General features: G+C 43.4%; 1 protein-coding gene across 11 annotated transcripts in view; it reads right to left on the bottom strand.

Moving 5' to 3' along the window:
* Positions 1-10414: 10414 nt before the first annotated feature.
* The window catches only part of PTPN2 (protein tyrosine phosphatase non-receptor type 2), a 103325-nt gene continuing 89099 nt past the window's right edge, over positions 10415-24640 (bottom strand). For 4 of the 11 annotated variants that reach the window (XM_003817879.6, XM_003817878.6, XM_063597170.1 and 1 more), the window contains 2 exons: positions 19360-19461; positions 10415-10781 (listed from right to left, as the gene is read on the bottom strand). In XM_003817879.6, coding sequence (XP_003817927.1) covers positions 10760-10781; positions 19360-19461 — 124 coding nt within the window. In that variant the 3' untranslated portion in view covers positions 10415-10759. Of the gene's footprint in view, positions 19462-24640 lie in introns of all 11 variants that reach the window. The other 7 variants (XM_008971141.4, XM_034943982.3, XM_063597168.1 and 4 more) reach the window with 3 other exon arrangements.

Raw genomic sequence — 24640 nt, 5'->3', positions numbered from 1 at the left:
GGTGGTGGTTGTAGTTACTCTCCGCAGGCTCCTCCCCAGCTGAGAGTTCCTCACACTTTCCTTGTTGCTGATGAGCCCGTCAGTTTTGAGGAGGCCTGGCCCGCTATCCTCTCAGCTGGCATGTGTCTGCTGTTTTTCTCATGATTAGATGGGGTTTTGGGTCTGGTGAGAGCATAGCTTTTCACACCCATGCGAAAGCACACACCACCAGCATGGCTCATTGCGTAGGTGCTAACTTTGGCTGCCTCGCTGAGGGACGGCCTGATGTATTTTTTATTTTAATATAAATAGCACATTCTTCGGCTGCTAATCGCATTACTATTCTTCAGTATTTAAAAGGCGCTAGATGCTGTCATAAGCACTTTAGATCCTATTTCTTTCTCTCAACACTGCAAACTATGAGTACAATTATTATTCCTATTGTGCAGATAAACAGAACTTTCACACACACACACACACACACACACACACAATTGTGGTAAAATATACATCAATTTCTATCAACCATTTTTACCTGCACAGCTCATTGGCTTCACTACATTCCCATCTGCGACCACCACCCTCCTTCTCCAGCGCCTTCTCATCTTCCCCACGTGCTCCAGGTCTCACCTCTGGTCCCAGCAACACCAGGGCTTTCGGTCTTTGGGAGATTGAGGTGGGTTTGTGCCCGGGATTAGGTGTGTTCTTGGTCTAACTTCAAGAATGAAGCCGTGGACCCTCACGGTGCCTATTACATTTCTTAAATGCAGCGTGTCCCGAGTTTGTTCCTTCTGATGATGTCCGGCTGTGTTTGCAGTTTTTTCTTTCCAGCGGGTTCGTTGTCTCGCTGGTTCAGGAGTGAAGCTACAGACCTTCGCGGTGAGTGTTACAGCTCTTAAGTCTGCGCCTCCGGAATTGTTCATTCCTCCTGGTGGGTTCGTGGTCTCCCTGGCCTCAGGAGTGAGACTGCAGACCTTCACCGTGAGTGTTACAGCTTATAAAGGTAGCGCAGACCCAAAGACTGAGCAGCAGTAAGATTTACTGCAGAGAGAAAGAACAAAACCTCCACACTATGGAAGGAAATCCGAGTAGGTTGCCACTGCGAGCTTGGGCAGCCTGCTTTTATTCACTTATCTGGCCCCACCCACATCCTGCTGATTGGTCCATTTTACAGAGAGCCGATTGGTCTGTTTTACAGAGAACTGATTGGTCCGTTTTGGCAGGGTGCTGATTGGTGTGTTTACAATCCCTGAGCTAGACACAAAAGTTCTCCACATCCCCACTGGATTAGCTAGATACAGAGTGCTGATTGGTGCATTTACAAACCTTGAGCTAGATACAGGGTGGCGATTGGTGTATTCGCAATCCCTTCGCTAGACATAAAGGTTCTCCAAGTCCCCACCAGATCAGCTAGACACAGAGCGCTGATTGGTGCACTTACAAACCTTGATCTAGACACAGAGTGCTGATTGGTGCATCCACAAACCTTGAGCTAGATACAGAGTGCCAACTGGTGTATTCGCAATCCCTTAGCTAGACAGATTCTCCAAGTCCCCACCAGATTAGCTAGACACAGAGCGCTGATTGGTGCATCCATAAACTCTGAACTAGACACAGGGTGCTGATTGGTGAGTTTACAAACCTTGAGCTAGATACAGAGTGCCGATTGGTGTATTTACAATCCCTTAGCTAGACATAAATGTTCTCCAAGTCCCCACTAGACTCAGGAGCCCACCTGGCTTTACCCAGTGGATCCCGCATCAGGGCCGCAGATGGAGCTGCCTGCCAGTCCCGCGCCCTGCGTCCGCACTCCTCAGCCTTTGGGCGGTGGATGGGATCGGGCGCCGTGGAGCAGGGGGCGGCGCTCGTCCGGGAGGCTCGGGCTGCGCAGGAGCCCATGGCGGCAGGGGGGTGGGGGGAGGCTCAGGCATAGCAGGTTCTAGGTCCTGAGCTCTGCCCGGCGGGGAGGCAGCTAAGGCCTGGAGAGAAATCGAGCGCAGCGCCGGTGGGCAGGCACTGCTGGGGGACCCAGCGCACCCTCTGCAGCTGCTGGCCTGAGTGCTAAGCCCCTCACTGCCCGGGGCCGGCGGGCCGGCCGGCCGCTCTGAGTGTGGGGCCCGCCAAGCCCATGCCCACCCGGAACTGTAGCTGGCCCGCAAGCGCCAGGTTCCCGCCCATGCCTCTCTCTCCACACTTCCTCGCAAGCTGAGGGAGCCGGCTCCGGCCTCGGCCGTCCCAGGAAGGGGCTCCCACAGTGCAGCAGCGGGCTGAAGTGCTCCTCGAGCGCCGCCAGAGTGGGTGCTCAGACAGAGGAGGCGCCGAGAGGGAGCGAGGGCTGCGAGGGCTGCCAGCAGGCTGTCACCTCTCAGTTTCAGGGCAGCAGGCCCACCCCGAATAGTCCTGGAGCCAAAAGGGAACGAGCTTCTTTCTTCAGGTGAGGAATAGTTCACGGTGCTGCTTCCAACGTATCTTCTTCCTCGCCGTTTCCTGAGACTTCTCTAAAGCGGGGGCCGTGGCGCGGCGTGGTGTAGGCGCTGTGCTGGCGCCGTCCGGGCCCCGGAGCGGGCTGAGAGCCCTCCCCTGGGGCTGCACCACCCCGCTCCGAGGCGGGGCCCTTCCTGGAACCGGCTTCCCTGCACCATTCCTGATCGGAGGCTGCGAACGGCACAAGCCCCTGCGGCGTTTTGAGTGGGGAAGTGAGCCGGGGCCTGTGCCTCCCGGGGAGCCGTGGGCAGGTGCGTGGCCACGGACTGGGCTCTCGGAGCTTCCCATAAAACCCCGGAGACCCACTCAACACGGCTGCGGGCCCAGGCACGCTGGTGCTGGCGCCTCTCAGGCAGGACGACTCCACAGCCAGCGGGAGAACTTTCCAGATCGCCTTGCGCAGATGCTCTCCTCGCATGAAATCACTGCTCAGCGTTAGCCACGGGCCAAGCCCCGGCCCAGCCCCAGGGAATACTTAGGGGACCGCAGGTGCAGGCCGTGGGGGCGGCCGGGCTCGGGCCGGCTCTGCAGACCCCGCTCCACGCAGAGGGCGATGCTGGGGACTCGCAGAGCTCGAGACCGCTGAGCTTCCCTCACTCATGTATGGCTTAAAGTTATTCATGCTGAACTCCAGCTTAGCAGATTGTTGCACAAACACAGATATTCATTACCTGGCATTTTTATTCAAACTTCCTCAAAGCCAGTTAAGAATATCAGAATCACAGGTAAATTAATATTAATTATTCAGGTGCTTTAGTCACTTCATCCAAAGACATTCCAGCGGCATGGTTTCTTTGGATTCATATAATTTTCTTCGTATTGCCTGGCTTCCACAAGCATCCGTTCATGAGACACTGCACGTTGAGACGGTAACGCCCCTAGGCTGCAATATAATGCCCACCTTGCGCTTGCTCACCAGCATCCACCTCCAATCCTGGCTAGAAAAGTGCCATTCTTTTCACTGTTCGAGAAAGGGCAGGACAGTCATGGAACGCTCAGCGCAGAAATCTGAATCCTTAGATGGACAAACTGTGCTCCCTCCATTTTTCCGGTTTTGCAGTCTGTGATCATTGCTCGAGTTCCACAGGGTGAGATGTAAAAGACGCTTTTCCTTGTGCTTCTTGGTACACTGAACCGAAAACGATACTGACTCCCCCAACCCTGTATGTATGTATGTATGTTTGTATGTATGTATTTTGAGACAGAGTCTTGCTCTGTCGCTCAGGCTGGAGTGCACTGGTGCGATCTCGGTTCACTACAACCTCCGCCTCCCAGGTTCAAGCGATTCTCCTGCCTCAACCTCTCAAATAGCTGGGATTACAGGCGCGCTCCACCATGCCAGGCTAATTTTTGTACTTTTAGTAGAGACGCACTAACTACATTAGTAGTTTCGCTATGTTGGCCAGGCTGGCCTCGAACTCCTGACCTCAAGTGATCCACCCTCCTCGGCCTCCCAAAGTGCTGGGATTACAGGCGTGAGCCACCACGCCAGGCCTCCCCACGCCGTATTTAAACACATTGACGAGGCGTCCAACTTCCTGCGTGCATCTTAGCAGGAGGGCGCTGTGGGCTCATTTTTACGGTCTGCACTGGGTTGTGTGTGGCTGGCTCAACTCCATCTGAACAGCACAGCAATATGCCCACTGAAATACTCAATTTTCTGGACTTCCTTGCCCCTAAGTGCATGTGGCCACATTCCAGCCAGTGAGGTGAGAATGGAAGTGGAATGCCACCTTCAGGGAAGCCTGATTTAGGAAGCTCATTCTGCACTCTTGGAATGTGAACATGATGACTGGGATCCCGCAGCCATCGTGCGTCCTGAGGCGACAGTGAGACTAAGAACTGTGTCATGGTGGAATAGAAAAACAGATCACGGTTCAGCCCGGGAGTTGCGCTGTCCGACCTGAGCTACACGCAGCTCAATTTCTATCTTGTGTAGGCCATTCTTTTCTCCAACCTGTTAGTAGTAATCAGAACGGTTCCTAAACGATATATGATGTGATCTGCACCATTTCCACGTTTCAGACGAACTAATCTCATTAGCAGGGCAGTCCTCAACGCATTCCACTGTCGCCGCCTTCCCAAGGGCCGCCAGTTTCCAGGATGAGGAGGCTGAGCCGGCATCGCTGTCTGGGGACTCCCTATTCTGAGGAGCCAAACGTCCACACCTGCCTGCATTGCTCCTCACTTGGGAGCGGGGCGTGTGGGGTCCCCTTCCTTCCATGCTGTGCTGCGTGAGTTCCTGCTGTCTTGTCTAATCGTCTCCTTCAGTCCCGGCCTAAGCAGGTAGGAGCTCGGGGCTGTGTTCCCCGCGCCTCCTCCGCAGGAAGAGTCTCCTCGCCCCTGCTCCTGTCTCCCAAACTCTAGATGCCACGTGGGCGCTGTAGCCCCACTTCGCCAATGCCTTGGTTCGGGCTCTTCCTGAGACTCTCATTTTCCTAATTTCACTAACTTCACACCTTCTTGCTAATTAATACTGATTATTTTTCCTCTGCGATAGGGACTTCGCTCAATGGTGTTCATCAGCATTTTTTCCAATATTGGTAATGGTCTTCCACCGTGTAGCTCCACACTTAACATGTCTTCAGATTTTTCTATCTCCCTATAGAAGAAAGTCCACCTCTGTGGGTTTGTTTTGTTTTTGCTTTTTTGAGAAGGAGTCTCACCCTATCGCCCAGGCTGGAGTGCAGTGGCCGGATCTCGGCTCACTGCAACCTCTGTCTCCAAGCTTTAAGCGATTCTCCTGCCTCAGCCTTCTGAGTAGCTGGAATTACAGGCATCAGCAGCCACACCCAGCTAATTTTCCCAACTAATTTTTATATTTTTAGTAGAGATGGGGTTTCACCATGTTGGCCAGACTGGTGTTGAACTCCTGACCTCAAGTGATCCGCCCGCCTCAGCCTCCCAAAGTCCTGGGATTACAGGCGTAAGCCACCCCGCCCAGCCAACCTCTGTTTTTTTTTTTTTTTTTTTTTTTTGGAGACAGAGTCTCGAGTCTCGCTCTTTTGCCCAAGCTGGAGTGCAGTGGCGAGATCTCGGCTCACTGCAACCTCTGCCTCCCAGGTTCAAGTGATTCTCCTGCCTCAGCCTCCAGAGTAGCTGAGATTACAGGCGCTCCCCACCCTCCCCACACACCACACCTGGTTAACTTTTGTATTTTTAGTAGAGACAGGGTTTCACCATGTTGGTCAGGCCAGGCTGGTCTCGAACTCCTGACGGCAAGTGATCTGCCCACCTCGGCCTCCCAAAGTGCTGGGATTATAGGCGTGAGCCACCATGCCTGGCCTATATTGTGTTTTTTATTTGTATTACTTTTTATTGTGGTATTATTTGTTTTGTTTTGATCTGTGGTGGGTTGAACCCACAAATGTCAAATGGGGAACCCACCAACATGGAGGACCGCCTGTATTTGGAAAGGAGTAAATGTCTCTGCCACTTGCTCCACACAAAGCTAGACTGAAGCAGATTTGTTAGCATTAAAATCGTCATCCTGGGGGCATTTGAATTAAGAATTTTATTTTATTTTTTTTAGATGGAGTCTCACTCTTTTCGCCCAGGCTGGAGTGCAATGGCGCAATCTCAGCTCACTGCAACCTCTGGCTCCCAGGTTCAAGTGATTCTCCTGCCTCAGCCTCCTGAGTATCTGGGATTACAGGCATGCACCACTATGCCCAACTAATTTTTGTATTTTTTAGTAGGGATGGGGTTTCATCATGTTGGCCAGGCTGGTCTTGAACTCCTGACCTCAGGTAATCTGCCCACCTCGGCCTCCCAAAGTACTGGGATTACAGGCATGAGCCACTGTGTCCGGCCTGAATTAAGAATTTTTAGTTTTCTACTTAGAAGCCATCATTTTTCAAGCAGAATATTAGTTTTTATTATCTGTCTTAATACCAATGTCTTCATTTGTATTTTTCTTGCTCATTTAGCACTCACAGTTTACAGAGCCCCAGACACAGCTCTTTCCAACCTTATCTGTAAGGGCAGCAAGGTTGTTTCACACATGCTAATATAACAACTATTAAAACTGATTCTGCTTTTCCCCCTTGCAGTCTAATTTTCTGCCCCCAACATGGGAGGTTATAGCATTTCTTGTCTCCACTCTCTCCCTTCCACACCTAACAGCAGTTATTCAACTTCTGCTTGGAATGCCACTGTATGCCAACAGGAGAGGGTGTCTGTCCTTGGGGACTCCCCTGTGCCACTGATGAACTTGTTTGGGGAATGTTAAGTGTCTCTACTGCCTTGATTAGGAGAAGCTGGGTGTGATGGTTGATTTGGAGTGTCAACTTGACGGGAGGAAGGGGTACCCCCATATCTGGTGAAGCACTCATTACTCTCAAGGCTTCAGGAGGCTCTGCACCTGTCCTCTTTTGCCTAAAGGGAAACCCATGTGGTCTGGCATTTGGTTAGATTGGGCTGCCTCAGGTGTGCCCATGAAGGTCTTTCTGGAGACTGGCATGTGAGTCGGTGGACTGAGTAGGGAAGACCCACCCTCAACATGGGCAGGCACCCATCCAATCAGCAGGAGCCTGGATGGAGCGAAAGGCGGAGAAAGGCAGAGAAGGGTGCATTCTCACTCCCTTCTGGGGCTGACGTGCTTTTCTGCCCTTGGACGACACTTGGTTCTCTGGCTTTTGGACTCTGGGACTCTCACCAGTGGACCTCCAGAGTTGTACTATTAGTTTCGGACTTGGACTGAAACACGCTGCCAGCTTCCCTGTTCTCATCTTGCCGGAGGTGGGTTACAGAACTTCTCAGCCTCCATGATAGAGGTGGCCAATTCCCCATCCCCTCCTCACCTTCCTCTCTATCGTGTTGGCTGTCTCTCTGGAGAACCCTAAGTGAAACACCAGGGAATTGTGTGCTGGGCTACCTTGCCTTCGCCTCAGCCTCCTTACATTGTCCACTGGGCCAATTAGAAATGTGGGAACAGTGGGTGAATTCTGCTGTTCAGGATTGCTTTTAAAGGGCCCAGCCACCCAGATGTCACATGCCACATGCTGTCTGGTATCTGTCTGGCAAGGGTCAGCTCAGGGATCACTCCTTCAGTTTCCCGACACTCCTTCCAGTCCAAACATGGTGGTGGGTTTTCACACCAATCCCATTTTGACAGCTGCAGCATTTCACGTGGGCCAGGGACTGTTGGGAAGAATCCACCCAAACACACAAAGGGTTAAGTTTCTGATTCTATTGGTTAAGATACTGGTTTTTCATCAAAAATAAATGACCGCATAGGGCAGTGGCAGACACGGCTTACTTCAGAGATGCTTCTCGTGGTTTCCAGAGCTGTCTTGGCATACATGCCTGCGTGTCCTGCAGACCACAGGGTAGAGTCACATCTTATCTGGAAAGCTCGAGTCTTCCTTGCCACTGCCCTTTCCAAACTGGGGACTTACGTGGCCATCCCCCAAAAAATTCAGTGCCAACTACTCCTAGTACCTCTGCTTCAGATTTTGTAAGCTCATTTCTCCACATCTAAGTAGGTATCACATCTAAGTAGCTATCAATTCATTTCTGCCACAGCACTTATGACTGGTTTAATTACATATTTGCTTATTTACAGGCTTGTTGTTTTAACTCTCCCATAAGACTACAGGAAGTGGACTGCAGTCGTTTTCCCCCATCACTGAACATCCGCTATCTACTATAGTGCCAAGCACATAGGTGTGTTCAATAAATATTCATCGAGCAAATGAGCAATATTCCACTCATTCCAAATCATTTGGGATGGCTGCAGCTTAGGGTGCCTTATCATGGCAGGCGGGTGCTGAGACTTTTTGACTTAAAATGAAGACGAAATTGTCTAAGGCGCCATAAGCGAATTTTAAGGAGGGTAACAGTCAGATCTTAAATTAGTTGGGAGCTGTGCTGAGTGGGTAGGCACAAACAGGCATGTCTAGGCAGGAACCTGCTGCTGTGAGCTGCACAGACAAGGAAGGTTTAAATCAGGGGTGTCCAATCTTTTGACTTCCCTGGGCCACGCTGGAAGAATTGTCTTGGGCCACATATAAAATGCACTAACAATAGCTGGTGAGCTAAAACAAAACAAAACAAAAAACAAAAAATTGCAGAAAAAACTCATCTTTTAAGGAAGTTTACAAATTAGTGTTGGGTCGCATTAAAGCAATCCTGGGCGGCGTGCAGCCCCTGGGCCATGGGTTGGACAAGCATGGAACTTTAAACCAAGGCAGGGGCAGTGGGAGCGAGAGTCACTGTGCAGAATTGACAGGACTTTGTAACCAAACTGGACGTGAAGTCTAAGTGGAGGAACTAAAGATGAATTTCAAGTTTCCAGGGGGTGCCACAAAATAAATGGAATACAGGAGGAAGAGGAGATGAAAAGAGGGAAATCATGTTATATTTTAGAGGGTAAGGAATTCATGCAATGACCACTTAGGGAACTGGATATATGGTTTATAGCTCTGAAGTGACATCTGGCCTGGAGTTGAAGAAGTTGTATGTAATCAGCTTACAGGTATTAAAGACTTGTGGAAAAATCAGATCATCCAAGGTTAAGTGTGTTAAAATCAAAGGCCCAAAGATGGAGTCCTTGGAAACCCCAATATTCCAGTCAGACAGAAGAACTGAGATGAAGAAAACCCAGAGACAAGTCTTTCGGAGTCTAAGGAGAAAGTTTCAAAGACAGAGTTCTTAATGATGCTGCCAAGAAGCCATAGAAGGGAAAACTAAAGAGCAGTAGCTTTATTAAGCTACAGTACAAGCTAAGATGACGTTTCTGGGTCATTTTGGGAGTGGGGGTAGGGTATGCAGGAAGAGAGCAGACAGAGGTAGCCGAGTGTAGATGATTCTTTCCAGCAGCTTTGCGGACACCATGGAAAGATCATCTTCCCGTACTACTTTGTAGTATAATAAACTTTTCATGCATCCTTCAGGAAAGATTTAGCAGGAATAGTTTACATACTCCTAAAACAGACCCAGAAAACCTGGCATATAAGGCAAAAAGGAACCTAAGTCATTTAAATTTAAAGATATGAAATAGATGTTTTTATGAATATTATATAAATTTCAAAGTTGGCAAAACAAATTGTTATATATATTTTTTGAGACGGAATCTGGCTCCGTTGCCAGACTGGAATGCAGTGGCACAATCTCGGCTCACTGCAATCTCCACCTCCCGGGTTCAAGCGATTCCCCTGCCTCAACCTCCCGAGTAGCTGGGACTACAGGCTCCCACCACTATGCCTGGCCAATTTTTTGTATTTTGGTAGAGACGCGGTTTCCCCATGTTGGCCAGGATGGTCTCGATCTCCTGACCTTGTGATCCACCCGCCTCGGCCACCCAAAGTGCTGGGATTACAGGCGTGAGCCACCGCGCCTGGCCCTGGCTTTCTTGTAATGGGAATTGTTTGGGGAAACCACAACATCCAACACAGGAATGACGCTGTGATTTTAAAAACTGCCCTGAACTGCTGTGCTTGCTTGAAATTAATGTCGACCTTAAGGCAATACCATTATCCATATTAATATTCTCCCAAGTAATAAAGGAATATCATAACTCTTCTATTATTGCTTTCACCTAACCTGTACTATTAAGGATAGAAAGACTATTGAAGGGCAACTATAAAAACTTTTTTTTTTTTTTTTTTTTTGAGACGGAGTTTTCACTCATTGCCCAGGCTGGAATGTAGTGGTGCGATTTTGGCTCACTGCAACCTCTGCCTCCTGGGTTCAAGTGATTCTCCTGCCTCAGCCTCCCAAGTAGCTGGGATTACAGGTGCCTGCTACCAGGCCTGGCTAATTTTTTTGTATTTTTAGTAGAGATGGAGTTTCACCATGTTGGCCAGGCTGGTCTCGAACTCCTCATCTCAAGTGATCCACCCGCCTCGGCAGCATGTCAATTGCTTGTTACAGAAATTATAAACCCACAGGAAAATATTCATTATTCGAAGCAGAGCTGTCCTAAGATAATGCACACAAACCAACAAAAGACTATTTAACAAAAATATTTAATGCTGCCAAAAAGTATAAAAATACAGTAGGAATGGCAGTACAATACAAAGTAATCTCTCCTAATTTATTTCTTGTACATCTTTCTACATTTCATACACTCATTAAAAACACTTAACACATCCAATTAAAGGTTCTGCAAAGTCTTCTGCTGGTGGGTGCTCTTCATCCCCTGGATGTAAAGTTTACTTTGTAAACAAACAACTGTGAGGCAATCTAGAGGGTTAGCGAGCCTCACTTTGGTTTCCGGAGTGGGCTTCAGGTCTTGCTTTGCACATCAATGGTTCAAAATTTATAGCTGCAGAATATTCTCAAGTCATGAATATTAGGTGTCTGTCAATCTTGGCCTAAAACATAAAATAAGAAGTCATCTATTCAATTCATATTTACCAAACACACAGACGAACATAGATGCACACAAACATAAAAGGACTAACAATGAACTGAAAAGGCGACCAAAAATCATTCCCACATGACACATTCAACCACACTAAGTGCTGCACTGTTATCTTAGGGTAAAACGGCTGGGGTGCTGGATTTCCAAACGATGGTGGTGTGACGCGGCCTCATGTGGAAGCGTCGTGACTTATATTCTTCTTCAAGAATTATGTGAATTCTTAAGGTCATCTTATTTTACTCAAGAAGTGACCTCTGTGTGATACCGACAGACAGACAGGTTTTAAAAATAATGTACCCACAAGAATTTAGCAAGACTTTATAGTATGTGCTAGACTTACCAATACTTTGGAATTCAATGCAAAAGTCTAATCCAATTTGGACCTCCACTGTGTAATACTGCTAAAAATATTATCAACATAATGTTTGAACATAAAGTTGGCCTATATTTTTAAATCACAGGTTGTTAGCAGATGCTTTTTGTCCTGAAGGATAATACTAACAATTATATCTACCGAAATGAAGTGACCCAATCTTAAGCTACTACTAATATAAAATACATAATTGACAGATTTATTGTATTTTAATGCCATAAAGTAAAAATAAATGAGAATTCAAATAAGCAACAGACGGATGGAATGACTGTTGTAAGGGCAGTTGAGTTTTTGATGTCACCTCCCAAACTTTGCAAGTAACTGAACTTTTTAGGAGGTCAATGGTATTTCCATTCTTCCCCCAACTCCCCTCAGTACCGCAAAACCTCCAAATCTAAGTACTTGTCAGTATTGTATCTTCACATATATATTAAGAAATAGGAAATACAAATCATATCCACACATTTAGTCAAAAACTCCCAAATGCTGAGAATTAGGCTACTCCCTTTAAAGACAGGGCACTTGGCATAATTGTACCAAGCACCTTGGTGTTCTGAACGTCCTTTTTTTCTCTGATTATCCAACAGTGACGGAGAAATGTCAAGTCATCAAGAAAACATTCTCATTAGATAATGTGAGCCCAAAACTACTATGGGTGTTTATTACATGAATCTTCAGAATGTGAACCAAAGTGGCTGAAGGTACTTTGTATTGATTCTGAGTGCTGCAAAATATATATGTTTTCCATGCATCCAGAAGTCTTTTTAAAATAAGCAACTCAATTCAATCAAAGTGAATGAAATAATGATCTGGTTTAGAGAATACTCTGATGTTCTAGTATTTCTCTGTTGCAGTGGTAGTTCAAACTGGTGCACAAAGTTTTTTAAATGTGCTCCATTTAAAAACTAGATAATTACTCTGGATTTTAACAGGTAAGAGTGGTTGTCTATTACTTTCCCACTTAAATATCTCATTTAAATATTCCATTAAAAACAGAGTCCGTGTAACATAAAAGAAAAAGTATGAGGTTTGGAGTTACTGGAAGTCTACAGATTGCAGAGTGAATCTCAGTTCTGTCATGTACTAGCTGTGCAATCTTGGGCAAGTTACTTATTCTTTGACTCAGTTTTCTCATCTGAATATAGGGAGAATGCTGTCTACCTAGAAGAGGTGTTACGTGGGTTAAATTTAGATTATGTATTTAAGCTGGTTGGCAGAATTTTAAGTGTTCACCATACCTCCTCATGTCCTTCCCCAGTATTTTGTTACAAATATACTTACCAAGAATGAACTATCATTTATAACAACTGAAGGACGGGGTTTTTAAAAATTCACGTTATTATTTCTTTGTAAATATTATTCAGGGTGGGGGGGGGTAAGAAAATACGGTTAAATCATTGGGAGGCTTGTTTTAAAGACTTTACTTGCAAGACTGAAAAGACAAATGGGCTCCATTTTAGAAAATTCTAATAGATTCACTTGAATCAATTTTTGCTATTTTTATTTAAAAAGGCAAAGGCAGGAGAAACGGGTTCAAATAAGTCAAATGAAACAAACGTGGTGCTTTCTGTGGAGACAGTGGCTCTGACACACCACTTTATGCTAGAAAGGTGCAAGGGCCGGGTGGGTGTGGACAGAGGGGCCACTCCCAAGTCAGCTCTATGCCTGAGGCCACGAAAAGCCAAATTGCACCAAGAATAGGTTTTGCCACCAGATATCCACACTAATATTCTACTAAACTGAATTGAGGCTAATCAGAAACTTCTCTTAAGGTGCAAAGATGCTCTACAGATGACTTACCTAGGTTCCCTCTCCTGAATTAACTAAACTCAAAATAACTGAAGTTTTTAACAGCAGAAATTTGATGTATCAAGAGCAACCTGTGTCTGAAAAATATGCCAAATTAGAGCCACAATAAAGAATAACTTGATGCGTCTTTAAAAAATGGTCTGTATAAAGAAAAAAATTCCTGTGCAATTCTTGGAGCTCCTCAAAACATACTATATAACGTAAAACCAGAAAGTCGTGAAGCAGTTTCTGTAACATCTTCACCAAATTGCATAATTCCCACCTTCCATTCTAAATTTAAAAAAATAAAGTAGAAAGAGTTCAAAAGTTTGAACTTTTCAAATTCTCCCAATGGATCGCCCAGAGAGGGGGGTCAGGGCTTTTCTTTTTTTTTCTTTTTTTTTTTTTTTTTAATAGAGTGGGGTTTCTCCGTGTTGCCCAGGCTGGTCTCGAACCCCTGGGCTCAAATGATTCTCCAGCCTCGGCCTCCCAAAGTACTGGGATTACAGGAGTGAGTTACCAAGCCAGGCCTGGTCAGGGCTCTTTGAAATGTTTTCCTTGTCAGACTGTTATCCTTTAGAGACAAGGCCTCACAAACCAAGTAAACACTTCTATCCATCACTCCTTACAGTCGGCGATGGCTTCATGCTGGGCTAAATAGTATACAGCAGAAGAAAAGGCTCAGCAATGGCAGTGAGGAAAAATGCTCCCTTCCCTGAAGGACAATGAGTCTTTCCAGAACCCAAGAGACAGGGGAGACAGCCTTAGGAGAAAGCACATGTACAGCATTGCTCAATGCTGTTCTTGGAGCAATCTGAATGTGCTAAATATTCAGAAAATTCCTGCTGCCGAGGGAAAAATAACCAAACTCATACTATTTTCCTAGAAGTTCTTACTTAAATAATACTACCCAAAGAGGAGTGAAAAGCTTAAATTCTCAAATCTGGATGAACAACATAATGGCTGTATTGGGAGCAGGCACACAGAACACAGCCACTGAGTGTACAGTTTTGGAACTGGAGAGCTCTTGGTAGAGCAGGGATTGAGGAGTCCACACAATCTGAGCTGCTTTTCACCAAGGCATGTTACCCCTTATACATATTCACTGGAACAAAGACAGCTGTATTTTCTAGTATATCTGCACTTCTAGGGGCAGGTGGGATTACAGGAGTGAGTTACCAAGCCAGGCCCAGTCAGGGCTCTTGGCAATGCTGTCCCATAGACACTGCTTTGAAGATAGGTATAAGGGAAAGTGGAATTGAAATGAAACAAATGAGCTGGGGAGAAGGATGAGTGGAACAGGTCAACTCCAGAGTAAACCATACAGGTGGCTTTTAAATCGTGAAAAAATACATTTCTATTCTTCAAAATTTTATTTATAAAATTCTAGGCCTCTACCATGTAAATACGCCAAATCCAAATAAGGGTTTCTTAAAAGTAAAAGAGACTTTATTAGCTGTTGATGTATCAGTGGGAACGCAGAACAGGCATTTCTGCTGTGCAGTTAGTTCTGCTATGCACTGTGCATCCAGCACAGCCAGGCGAGGGAGGACCTCAGACATCTCCCCTGCAGGGTGCAACAGACTGAGAGCAATCTATGCCCCGGCTACACATCACTGAGAACCCATGTGTGCACCTGCTAGAAAAAAAGATAAACCAATGTTTATAGAACTGGAACTCCTGCCTGAACACAGAAAGAAATGGACTACATGCCTAATGACATTTGGCTTATAATAGACTACATTTTAAAAAAACATATATTTATAAATAATCTTTAAAATATCTTTAATATATTTTTATATCTATTTTATATATCTCTCTGTATGTGTGTGTGTGTGTATATATATATATATGTATGCATATATGTATTATGAGAGACAGAGAGAGAGAGGGAGAGAGAGACAAATATATAGAGAGAGACAAGTCTCCTCTATTGCCCAGGCTGGAGTGCAATGGCTCCATCATAGTTCACTGCAGCCTCAAACTTCTGTGCTTATGTGATCCTCCTGCCTCAGCCTCTTGAGTAGCTGGGACTACAGGCACGTGCCAACATACCAAGCTAAATTTTTCTTTTTTTTTTAAGTAGAGACCCAGGCTGATCTTGAACAAACTCCTGGGCTCAAGCAATCCTCCCACCTTGGCCTCCCAAAGTTCTGGGAATACAGGTGTGAGCTACTGTGACCAGCAAAGATCTCTTTAAACATGTGTATCTGAGAAGTAAAAATCAAGGCAGGCTAGATTTTTAAGTCTGTACAACAACCGGGCAGGCAATTTGGGAATGTAGGTACTCATTATGGTATACAATAGTCAACCAAAACACTTTTAATACCACCAGGTTCTGGTCTGGAACTAGATATGTAATCTAGTCAGGGATATTTTTTCTCAGAGGGAAATGAGTTGCAGTTGCAGTCTTCCTTTGATAATTATCTACTTCTAGGACATGTTACACATCTGAGACTTTTCAAAGACAGCACCATAAAAGGATGGAGAAATGCCAGTTTCAGGCTAACAATACCTACTTCATAAAATTGTGTTGAGGATTAAGTAGAGTAATACGTAAAGAAAAAATACAGTGTCTGGCATACAGTAAACCATCAATAAATGGTGCTTTGAACTGACTGTTGAAAGCAAAGGAGTTGATATAAAAACTGGAAGACCATTTCATATCATAAACTGCTTTTTAAACCAATACACATTTTTCGATTCATACCACCAACTTTAGTTTAAGACAAAGAGGACAGGCACAAGTGCACATTAGCTTACAGTCAGAACCCCTTCTGCTGACATACCATTAAAAGAAAATGATTAACACATTTTTTTCTTCCTTTCTCTTTTCTTGTTCATTCCTTGGTAGAAATATTAAAACAATAATGAAATGGACTAAGAACATAAAAGGACCAAAAGACAGAAAACCTCACAAATGTATAAAGTCTCCTCTAACACAAGAAATGGTCTTTATATTGCTCTAAAGTCCTCCATGTGCTTATTACATGTTACTTTTCTTAACCCTTTAAGAATGCAGAAAATGGGTATTTTCATTTTTATATGGATACATTAAACATGGAGAATTATATTTTTACATTCTATATATGTGCAAGCATAGATAAAACTCAGTCATAGGCTAACATAAAATAAATACTTGGTTAATATTGGAAAGGAATATATAACTTGTTGGTGTAGCTAGAGAACATAGCATTAAACCAAAGGTTGCTGTCAATCTATTAGCAGAAATAGATATGAGTGGAAATGAACTAGATATGAATTAAAAACTCCTGAAAATAAAAGAAACCTTTTTTTTAATAATTTTTTCTTCCTTAACCTATTTAAGAAGCAACACTACCTCATTCAAGTCAAAGTATATATCTGACTCTTAAAATCTGTTAAAATTAGAAAATATTTAATATTATGAGGACCTAAGGATACAACAAGTTTTTTAAAGCTGTAGAACCCATCTAGAATTGCTAACTTTTTCCTCTGGCTGTTACCAGAGAAGGCAGCCACGTCTGTCTCTTTGACCAGCACACCTCATTCAATAAAAAGTCAGGACTTTTTATCATGGGCACAACACGATGTCATGTGTTTTCATGACATCCACCAAAAAATATTATTACTGGTAAAAACTGAACACTATTTAAAGCATCCACTGTCAATGCCCTTCTCAAGGATCTGCTCAGAGAAGGAAAGATGACTAACCTTAGAAGTGTACCAACAAGTGTTCATCACACTGAATGTGGTTTTAAAAATATATGCGACACCACCCAGAAGGACAGAAAGCATACAGAAAGCAAAGCGTAAGCCAATGAATCGCATTCAGCCAGCTGAGGGGTGAGGCATGTCCTCTCTGGCACTGGCTTCCTCAAGTCTTCACCTGTGTACCGAAAGCAAGCCTAGTTTCAACTGGAAATGTCATAAGGCCTACCTGTATGTGACTTGCAGAGTAACATAAACATACTGTATTTAGCAAAGACAAACCAATGCAAACTGGAAAGAGGTTTTAAACCAGTAACAACCTGAAATGTAAGGGTCTTGGATGCCTCAACACAGGTTTAATGCAGACAGACATAAAAAATGTCCCTCTTACCTCCTCTCCATTTCAAGGTTACAGGACACAGTAATACTGAATCAGGACACAGGCACATGTTATATAAATCTTATTTAATATGTAGTACCACCTACATCCTGCTTTCATACTTTCAACATAATTTAACACATTCAAGGAGACTATGCAAATCAATTCAAAATATCTATCTATACCAATGGTTTTCAAACTTTTTTTTTTTTTTTTGAGACGAAGTCTTGCTCTGTTGCCAGGCTGGAGTACAGTGGTGCAATCTCGGCTCACTGCAACCTCTGCCTCCCGGGTTCAAGTGATTCTCCTGCCTTAGCCTCCCAAGGAGCTGGGACTACAGACATGCACCACCACGCCCAGCTAATTTTTGTATTTTTAGTAAATAAGGGATTTCACCATGTTGGCCAGGACAGTCTCGATCTCTTGACCTCGTGATCCGCCCGCCTTGGCCTTCCGAAGTGCTGGGATTACAAGCGTGAGCCACCGCACCCGGCCCAAACTGTTTTTTTTGTTTGTTTCTTTTGAGATGGAGTCTCGCTCTGTCGCCCTGGCTGGAGTGCAGTGATGTGATCTCAGCTCACTGCAACCTCCGTCTCCTGGGTTCAAGCAATTCTCCTACCTCAGCCTCCTGAGTAGCTGAGATTACAGGTGCCCTCCACCATGCCCAGCTAATTTTTGCATTTTTAGTAGAGATGGCGTTTCACCACGTTGGCCAGGCTGGTCTTGAACTCCTGACCTCAGGTGATCTGCCCACTTCAGCCTCCCAAAGTGCTGGGATTACAGGCGTGAGCCACCGCGCCCGACCAAACTGTTTTTAAATGATAACTGCCCCCTTTAAAATACTTACGCCTTATGCAGAAATCTTATGTGGCATATAAAGAGACAAGGCAGAGATGCTGTGGTTGAAAGTAACCTCTTGACCCACCTGGACATCCAATGAGCATAGTTTGAAAACCACTGAAATAAGGTATGCTATCCATAATAATGTATGCTATCCATGCCTCCTAGCAATTAAATTTATAACAACAATTTCAAGTTTAAGTAAGACAAATTAAACACTGAATGGAATGTTGAAATCTGAGGAAAGCTAGCATTCAAATGAGCAGTTAAATTCATTAAACAGTTTGCTTTAAAAAATATTCATTAAGTTAAAATGACAATGTAAGGTTTGCATATAATCATACTATTTATTGAAGTAGAAAGAAACTGAAAAGTGTTTACTTCAAAACTTCAGTCTAGTAAACTGAAATTATGAATCATAAAATGCTGCTTCTTACTTTTGCTTCCTAAATCATAATCTACCCCAACTACATTGAAATTTTCATGAAAAATAAACACATCAATAATGGGATTTACAGAAACCAATTTCTTTACAAAGTCTTGACCAACTGTTTACCTGACTATCCCAGTAAGGAGAATTTTCCTTCAAAGATATTTTTAGGAAAAACTTTTGTTTCTTTGTTTGCTTTTCTTTTTAAAATGGGGAAAACTGTAAAACATAAAAGAAACGCAATATAGAGTAGAAATTGCTTATTCCAACTTCTAACTGCTCATATCAAACTTCTCTTTAGAAAAATGGAAAATGTATCCAGTACAATTCAATCGACATACAATTTATTTTTTTAGTAACAGATTTTTCAAATTGAGCTCTTAAAAAGTACAGTTAGCTACAAAAGATTAAATAGATACTTATAAAATATATTTACCCTGAAATGCTTAAGAATAAAAGTGTTGATGCCCATGTCAATAGTACATTATACATTACACACATTATTTAAATGTCATTTTCTTTCCAATAACGTAGATAAAACCACAATATTTATTGCTTATATCAAGTGCAGGTTAAAATCCAGATAGCCTCCAAAAACAAATCCTGTGATAAAGGATTTCTCAATGTTGGTCAGGTGAAATACTGTGTTTGACATGTATGAATACAGTTGCAAAATTTACCAGTTTTTAACAAACATGAATGTCTTTATTTTAGACAGCCATTTACAGTTTGGGGTTCAGAGGAACCTGCAGTCAAGAGTCCTGAGATGTTGGGCTTGTGACTGTAAATATCACTTATCTGGTTGATGTCTATTCTACTGCACCGTTTTTGGGATATGAGGCGTTTGCTGCAGACAAACCCCTATGATTAATGTAGCACTGTCAGTTACTAGTGCAGAAGCTTGCTGGGCAAAATTAATTGTTTATAGGGCATTTTGCTGAAAAAACAGTGTCCAGCCAACAAAAGCGCCAACCAAAATGACTGACATAAACCCCATCTTAGTGAGAATAGGTTGCCAATATAACCACCTTTTTCTTTTTCGTTCATTCTCATTTAGCCTCTGTTTCATCTGCTGCACCTTCTGAGCTGTGGTGGCCTTTCTGTCCTCTCGAATACGTTTCCGTAGAGCACTATGAGGAAATAAAAACAAGTAAAAGGAAGTGCACACAGAGCAGGACTTGAGTACTCTAACACAGAGGACCTAGGCGCAAATAAAACCATCCACATAGTTTTCACCCTATTTGTACACTGGAATAATGAGGGGGAAAGCCTCAATATTCTTTTGAGATAGCGTCTTGCTCTGTCACCCAGCCTGGAGTGCAGTGGTACAATCTTGGTTCACTGCAACCTCTGCCTCCCACGCTCAAGTGATTCTCGTGCCTCAGCCTCCCAAGTAACTGAGACTGCAGGCGTGCACCACTATGCCCAGCTAATTTTTTGTATTTTTAGTAGAGACAGGGTTTTGCCATGTTGGCCAGGCTGGTCTTGAACTCCTGACCTCAGGCAATTCACCCGCCTTGGCCTCCCAAAGTCCTGAGATTACAGGTGTGAGCCACGGCGCCCGGCCAAGAAAAGCCTCAATATTCTTTAATGATTCAGAGATGTACCTTGACAACCATTCCTGGTACAGTTTTATATTGATAACTGCTTTTAGTGGGACCTGAAAATAAGCAAGGTACTTTCTTGACACGTGAATTGATGACTGTTAGTTTTCTTTCCTTCCTTGTTAACTAGTCAGCAGGAGCAGGAGTGGGAAGACAAGGGGGTACCGCTTGCATCTGATCCCATTTCCTGGTCACGTTTGATGGTTAAGGCTCTTATAAAAGCTAGCTATTTAATATTTCCATGAATATTCTGTTGTGGGAGCACTTATTCTTTTATTTGACCATACACATTTCTACCTCCCATTTTCATAGTCAATACAGAAATTTTTTTTTGGGGGGGGAGGCGGGGTGGATGGAGTCTTGTTCTGTTGCCCAGGCTGGAGTGCAGTGGCGCGATCTTGGCTCACTGCAACCTCCGCCTTCCGGGTTCAAGCAATTCTTCTGCCTCAGCCTCCCAAGTAGCTGGGATTACAGACATGCACCACCACGCCTGGCTAATTTTTTTGTATTTTTAGTGAGATGATGTTTCACCATGTTAGCCAGGCTGGTCTTGAACTCCTGATCTCAAGTGATCCGCCCACCTCAGCCTCCCAAAGTGCTGGGATTACAGGCATGAGCCACTGTGTCCGGTCTCAGAAATTTTGTTTCAGTGGAAGGTCTCTGACTCTCAAGATACTTAGTTCTGGTTCTATATAAATAATAATGCCATCCAGCTACTCAGGAGGACGGCTTAAGCCCAGGAATTCAAGTCCAGCTTGTGCAATATAGCAAGTCTTGCCTCTCTATAAAAGCACACCCACAAAAACAAAAAAACGGCCAATGGCAACATATAGGTTACTATTTCTTCCATTCCCTCTTTTCACTTTTCTGTATTACAGCAAAGGCCTAACCAGCTTCCCTGCCCTCAAATTAAATATTATTGCCATGGTAATTTTTCTAGAGCATACCCCTGGACACGTAGCTTGATTTAAAATCTTTTTTTTTGTTTGTTTGTTACCGGGCCTAGTGCACGATGGTGCTTAAAAATCTCAAATGCCTCTTCAATGTCTCCTACATTGAGACTACCTTTTTCCTGGCCAAGACGTTTAACCTGAATTTAACTATGATAAATAATGATTAAAGAAATGCATTGTATGGGGCATTCTAAAAGATATCTGGCCTAGAAGCTTCAAAAATACAAATGTCAAGCAAGGAAGAAAAAGGCAGGGAACAGTTCCAGATTAAAGGAGACCAAAGAATCACATCAACTAAATATAGTATCAATCTTTGATTAATCTTGAAATATTTTTTAAACAGCTACAGAAGTTGGGATCAGGAAAATGTTCTAAAATTAGATCGTGGTGCCAGCTACACAATTTGGTAAATATATTAAGTCACTGAATTGTATACTTTAAATGAGTAAACTTTATGGTATATAAATTATATTTCCATAAAACTTTATTAAAAAAGCTATATGGTGAATCTTTCAGACAACAGAAATCTGAATTGAACTATGTATTAGAATATTTTAATCAATGTTACACTTCTTTGGTGTACTGGAACCTTCTCTCCCCAAGAGATTGTTAGTGGGAATGTAAAATGGTTCAGCTGCCACAGAAAACAGTTTGACAGCTCCTCAAAAAGTTAAACATAGAGTTACCATATGACCTAGCAATTCCACTCCTAGATATGTACCCAAGAGAACTGAGAACACATGTCCATGCAAACGCTTGCCAATATTCTCCTGCTATGCAGAACTTTGTTCTTGCCGTTTTGCTGTTCTCCAAATTTGTTCCCCACTAAAATAGAAACCTTCCCTTCTCTCCTGTCCTCTCATTTCAGTTCTACTCTTCAATTATCTTGCTCCACCCCCTCTAGCCCTTCTATTCTTACAGCATTTAATTTGAAGTAATTTATAATTTACTAATAATGTGCTAACTTGGGTACTTGTTTTATCTTCATCACATATTCTGCAACTTGAGGACAGACTGGGTTTTGCTATCTTTGTTCATCTTATGGTGCTTTCTCATGTCTTTTTCACTTTTTGTTATCATATATACAGGTATCCCTGGCTGTCTGAACTCCATCTGAATATCTGCTATAATGACTTGCAAAAATTCTTACTCAGAATTCACTCTCTGAATTGAAAATTCACTATCACAAATATGCACGTACCTGTTAGTGAAAACATTTGTTTTCAAGTGTAGGCAAAATATGTATAGAAACAGAGAGGGGGTTAGCCTCCCATGGGCCCTTTATTAGCTTTTGCCAGGAGCCTGGGGGTATCGTTAACAAGGTTCCAATTTAGATATAATCTTTAACATATTATTTCATTTTTTATTTTCATTGCGGTATAGAAGGCAATTATAATTTGTATCTAGTATTTTGTCATTTACCATACAAGCCCAATAATGAGTCCCTTAAGTGTTATATGATTACATAATTAGTGCTTTAAATGCTACATAGGAGTTTAAAAGGTTTTGTACTATATTTGGGGGAACTGGTTATGCTTTCTGGTTGGGCTGACAACACACTATTTTTCTCATTTAAAAGAATGAAACAGAGGTTTTTGCTTTCCAAAAGTGCATTATATAAATCAGGAATGGACTAGAGACAAATACCAAGGCATGTCTGTATCTAATTTAAGAACACAATTCCAGAGAATGACAAGACTACTCTCGATTTGTGATAAAATCTTTTCTTCCTTAGTGGGGCCTAAAGAAATTATGTCTGTGTAATGACTTGCCAAGTGGGACCTGCCCAGGTTTTCCTGTATATTTATGCAATTTAGGATATTAACCAATGGGAATGCCTCCTGTGGACCCTTGCCCATGGAAGATCATGTGGCGTGATCATAGCTCCCTGCAGCCTCAACCTCTTGGGCTCAAGCAATCCTCCCACCTCAGCCTCCCTTGAGACTACAGGCAGGTCCCACCACATTTGGCTGATTTTTGTATTTTTTGTAGAGACAGGGTTTGCCATGTTGCGCAGGCTGGTCTTGAACTGCTAGGCTCAAGTGATCCACCCGCCTCAGCCTCCCCGAGTGTTGGGATTACAGGCATGAGCCACTCTGCCTGCCCCAGACTTTTCGTATGTCCAAGTTGTTTCTCATTCTCAGTGATCTGGGTTTCTGGGTTGAACTGTAATTGAAAATACTGGCTTTCAAATTCAGACTGCAACCTACAGTAAGAAATAGCATCACAACAGAGCAACCTCACACACACACTTACATAGGTACACAATGTATATGTAAATATATGGAATTTATACATCACACATACATATATAAAAACAGGTTAAAATTCTTTTTTAAGTTCAGGGGTATGTACATGTGCAGGCTTGTTACATAAGCTTGAAACTTGTGTCATGGAGGTTTGTTGTACAGATTATTTCATCACCCAGGTATTAAGCCTAGTACCCATTAGTTATTTTTCCTGATTGTCCCCCTCCTCCCACCCTCCATCCTCCGACAGGCCCCCAGTGTTGTTCCCCTCTATGTGTCCATGTGTTCTCATCATTTAGCTCTCAATTGTTAGTAAGAACATGGGGTATTTGGTTTTCTGTTCCTGCATTAGTTTTGCTAAGGATAATGGCCTCCAGCTCCATCCAAGCCCCTACAAAGGACATGATCTCGTTCTTTATTATGGATGCATAGTATTCCATGCTGTATATGTATATTTTCTTTATGCAGTCTATCATTGATAGGCATTTAGATTGATTCCATGTCTTTTCTATGGTGAATAGTGCTGCAATCAACATACGCGTGCGTTTACATCTTTACAGTACAATGATTTATATTCTTTTGGGTGTATACCCAGTAATGGGATTGCTGGGTTGAATGGTATTTCTGTTTTTAGGTCTTTGAGGAATCACCACACTGTCTTCCACAATAGTTGAACTAATTTATACTCCTACCAACAGTGTTTAAGCATTCCTTTTTCTCCACAACCTCGCCAGCATCTGTTAAATTCATGTTATTATTTGTGATATGCTGATAATTTCTATTTTATTCTATTTTCTTCTTTAAAAAATGTTTATAATCCAGTAAACTTCACGACTATGTGATTTGACCTTCAATTTGAAAAACACTGCTTTGGAGGATATTCAACAATGAAAATGAATACAAGAAAGTACTGTGTTCTATTTCTTTTGAAAGTTGAAATTCTGGCCAGGCGTGGTGTCTCATGTCTGTAATCCCAGGAATTTGGGAGGCTGAGGCGGGAGGATCACAAGGTCAGGAGTTCGAGACCAGCCTGGCCAACATGGTGAAATCCTGCCTCTACTAAAAATACAAAAATTAGCTGGGTGTAGTGGCGGGGGCCTGTAATCCCAGCTACATGGGAGGCTAAGGCAGGAGAATTGCTTGAACCCGGGAGGTGGAGGTTGCAGTGAGCCAAGACTGCGCCACTGCACTTCAGCCTGGGTGACAGAGCAAGACTCCGTCTCAGGAAAAAAAAAAAAAAAGTTGAAATTCTTTCGATAAGACTTTTATTAGGATCTTTAATGCAAAGCTATCTATAGGTATTAAAAATTACTGGGACTGATTAAAAAATAAAACTGTTCAGAGTAACCTCTATTTCACACCCTGCTCCTATGCTCTTCTTTTACATTTCTTTTTTTTTTTTTTTTGAGATAGAGTCTTGCTCTGTTGCCCAGTCTGGAGTGTAGTGGTATGATCTCGGCTCACTGCAACCTCCTGGGTTCAAGCAATTCTCCCACCTCAGCC

This window comes from Pan paniscus, chromosome 17 (assembly GCF_029289425.2).
Source record: "Pan paniscus chromosome 17, NHGRI_mPanPan1-v2.0_pri, whole genome shotgun sequence".
In the NCBI taxonomy this organism is placed as follows: Eukaryota; Metazoa; Chordata; class Mammalia; order Primates; family Hominidae; genus Pan; species Pan paniscus.
Note: the sequence above shows the minus strand (reverse complement) of the source record. Positions and strands in the feature narration are given on the sequence as shown.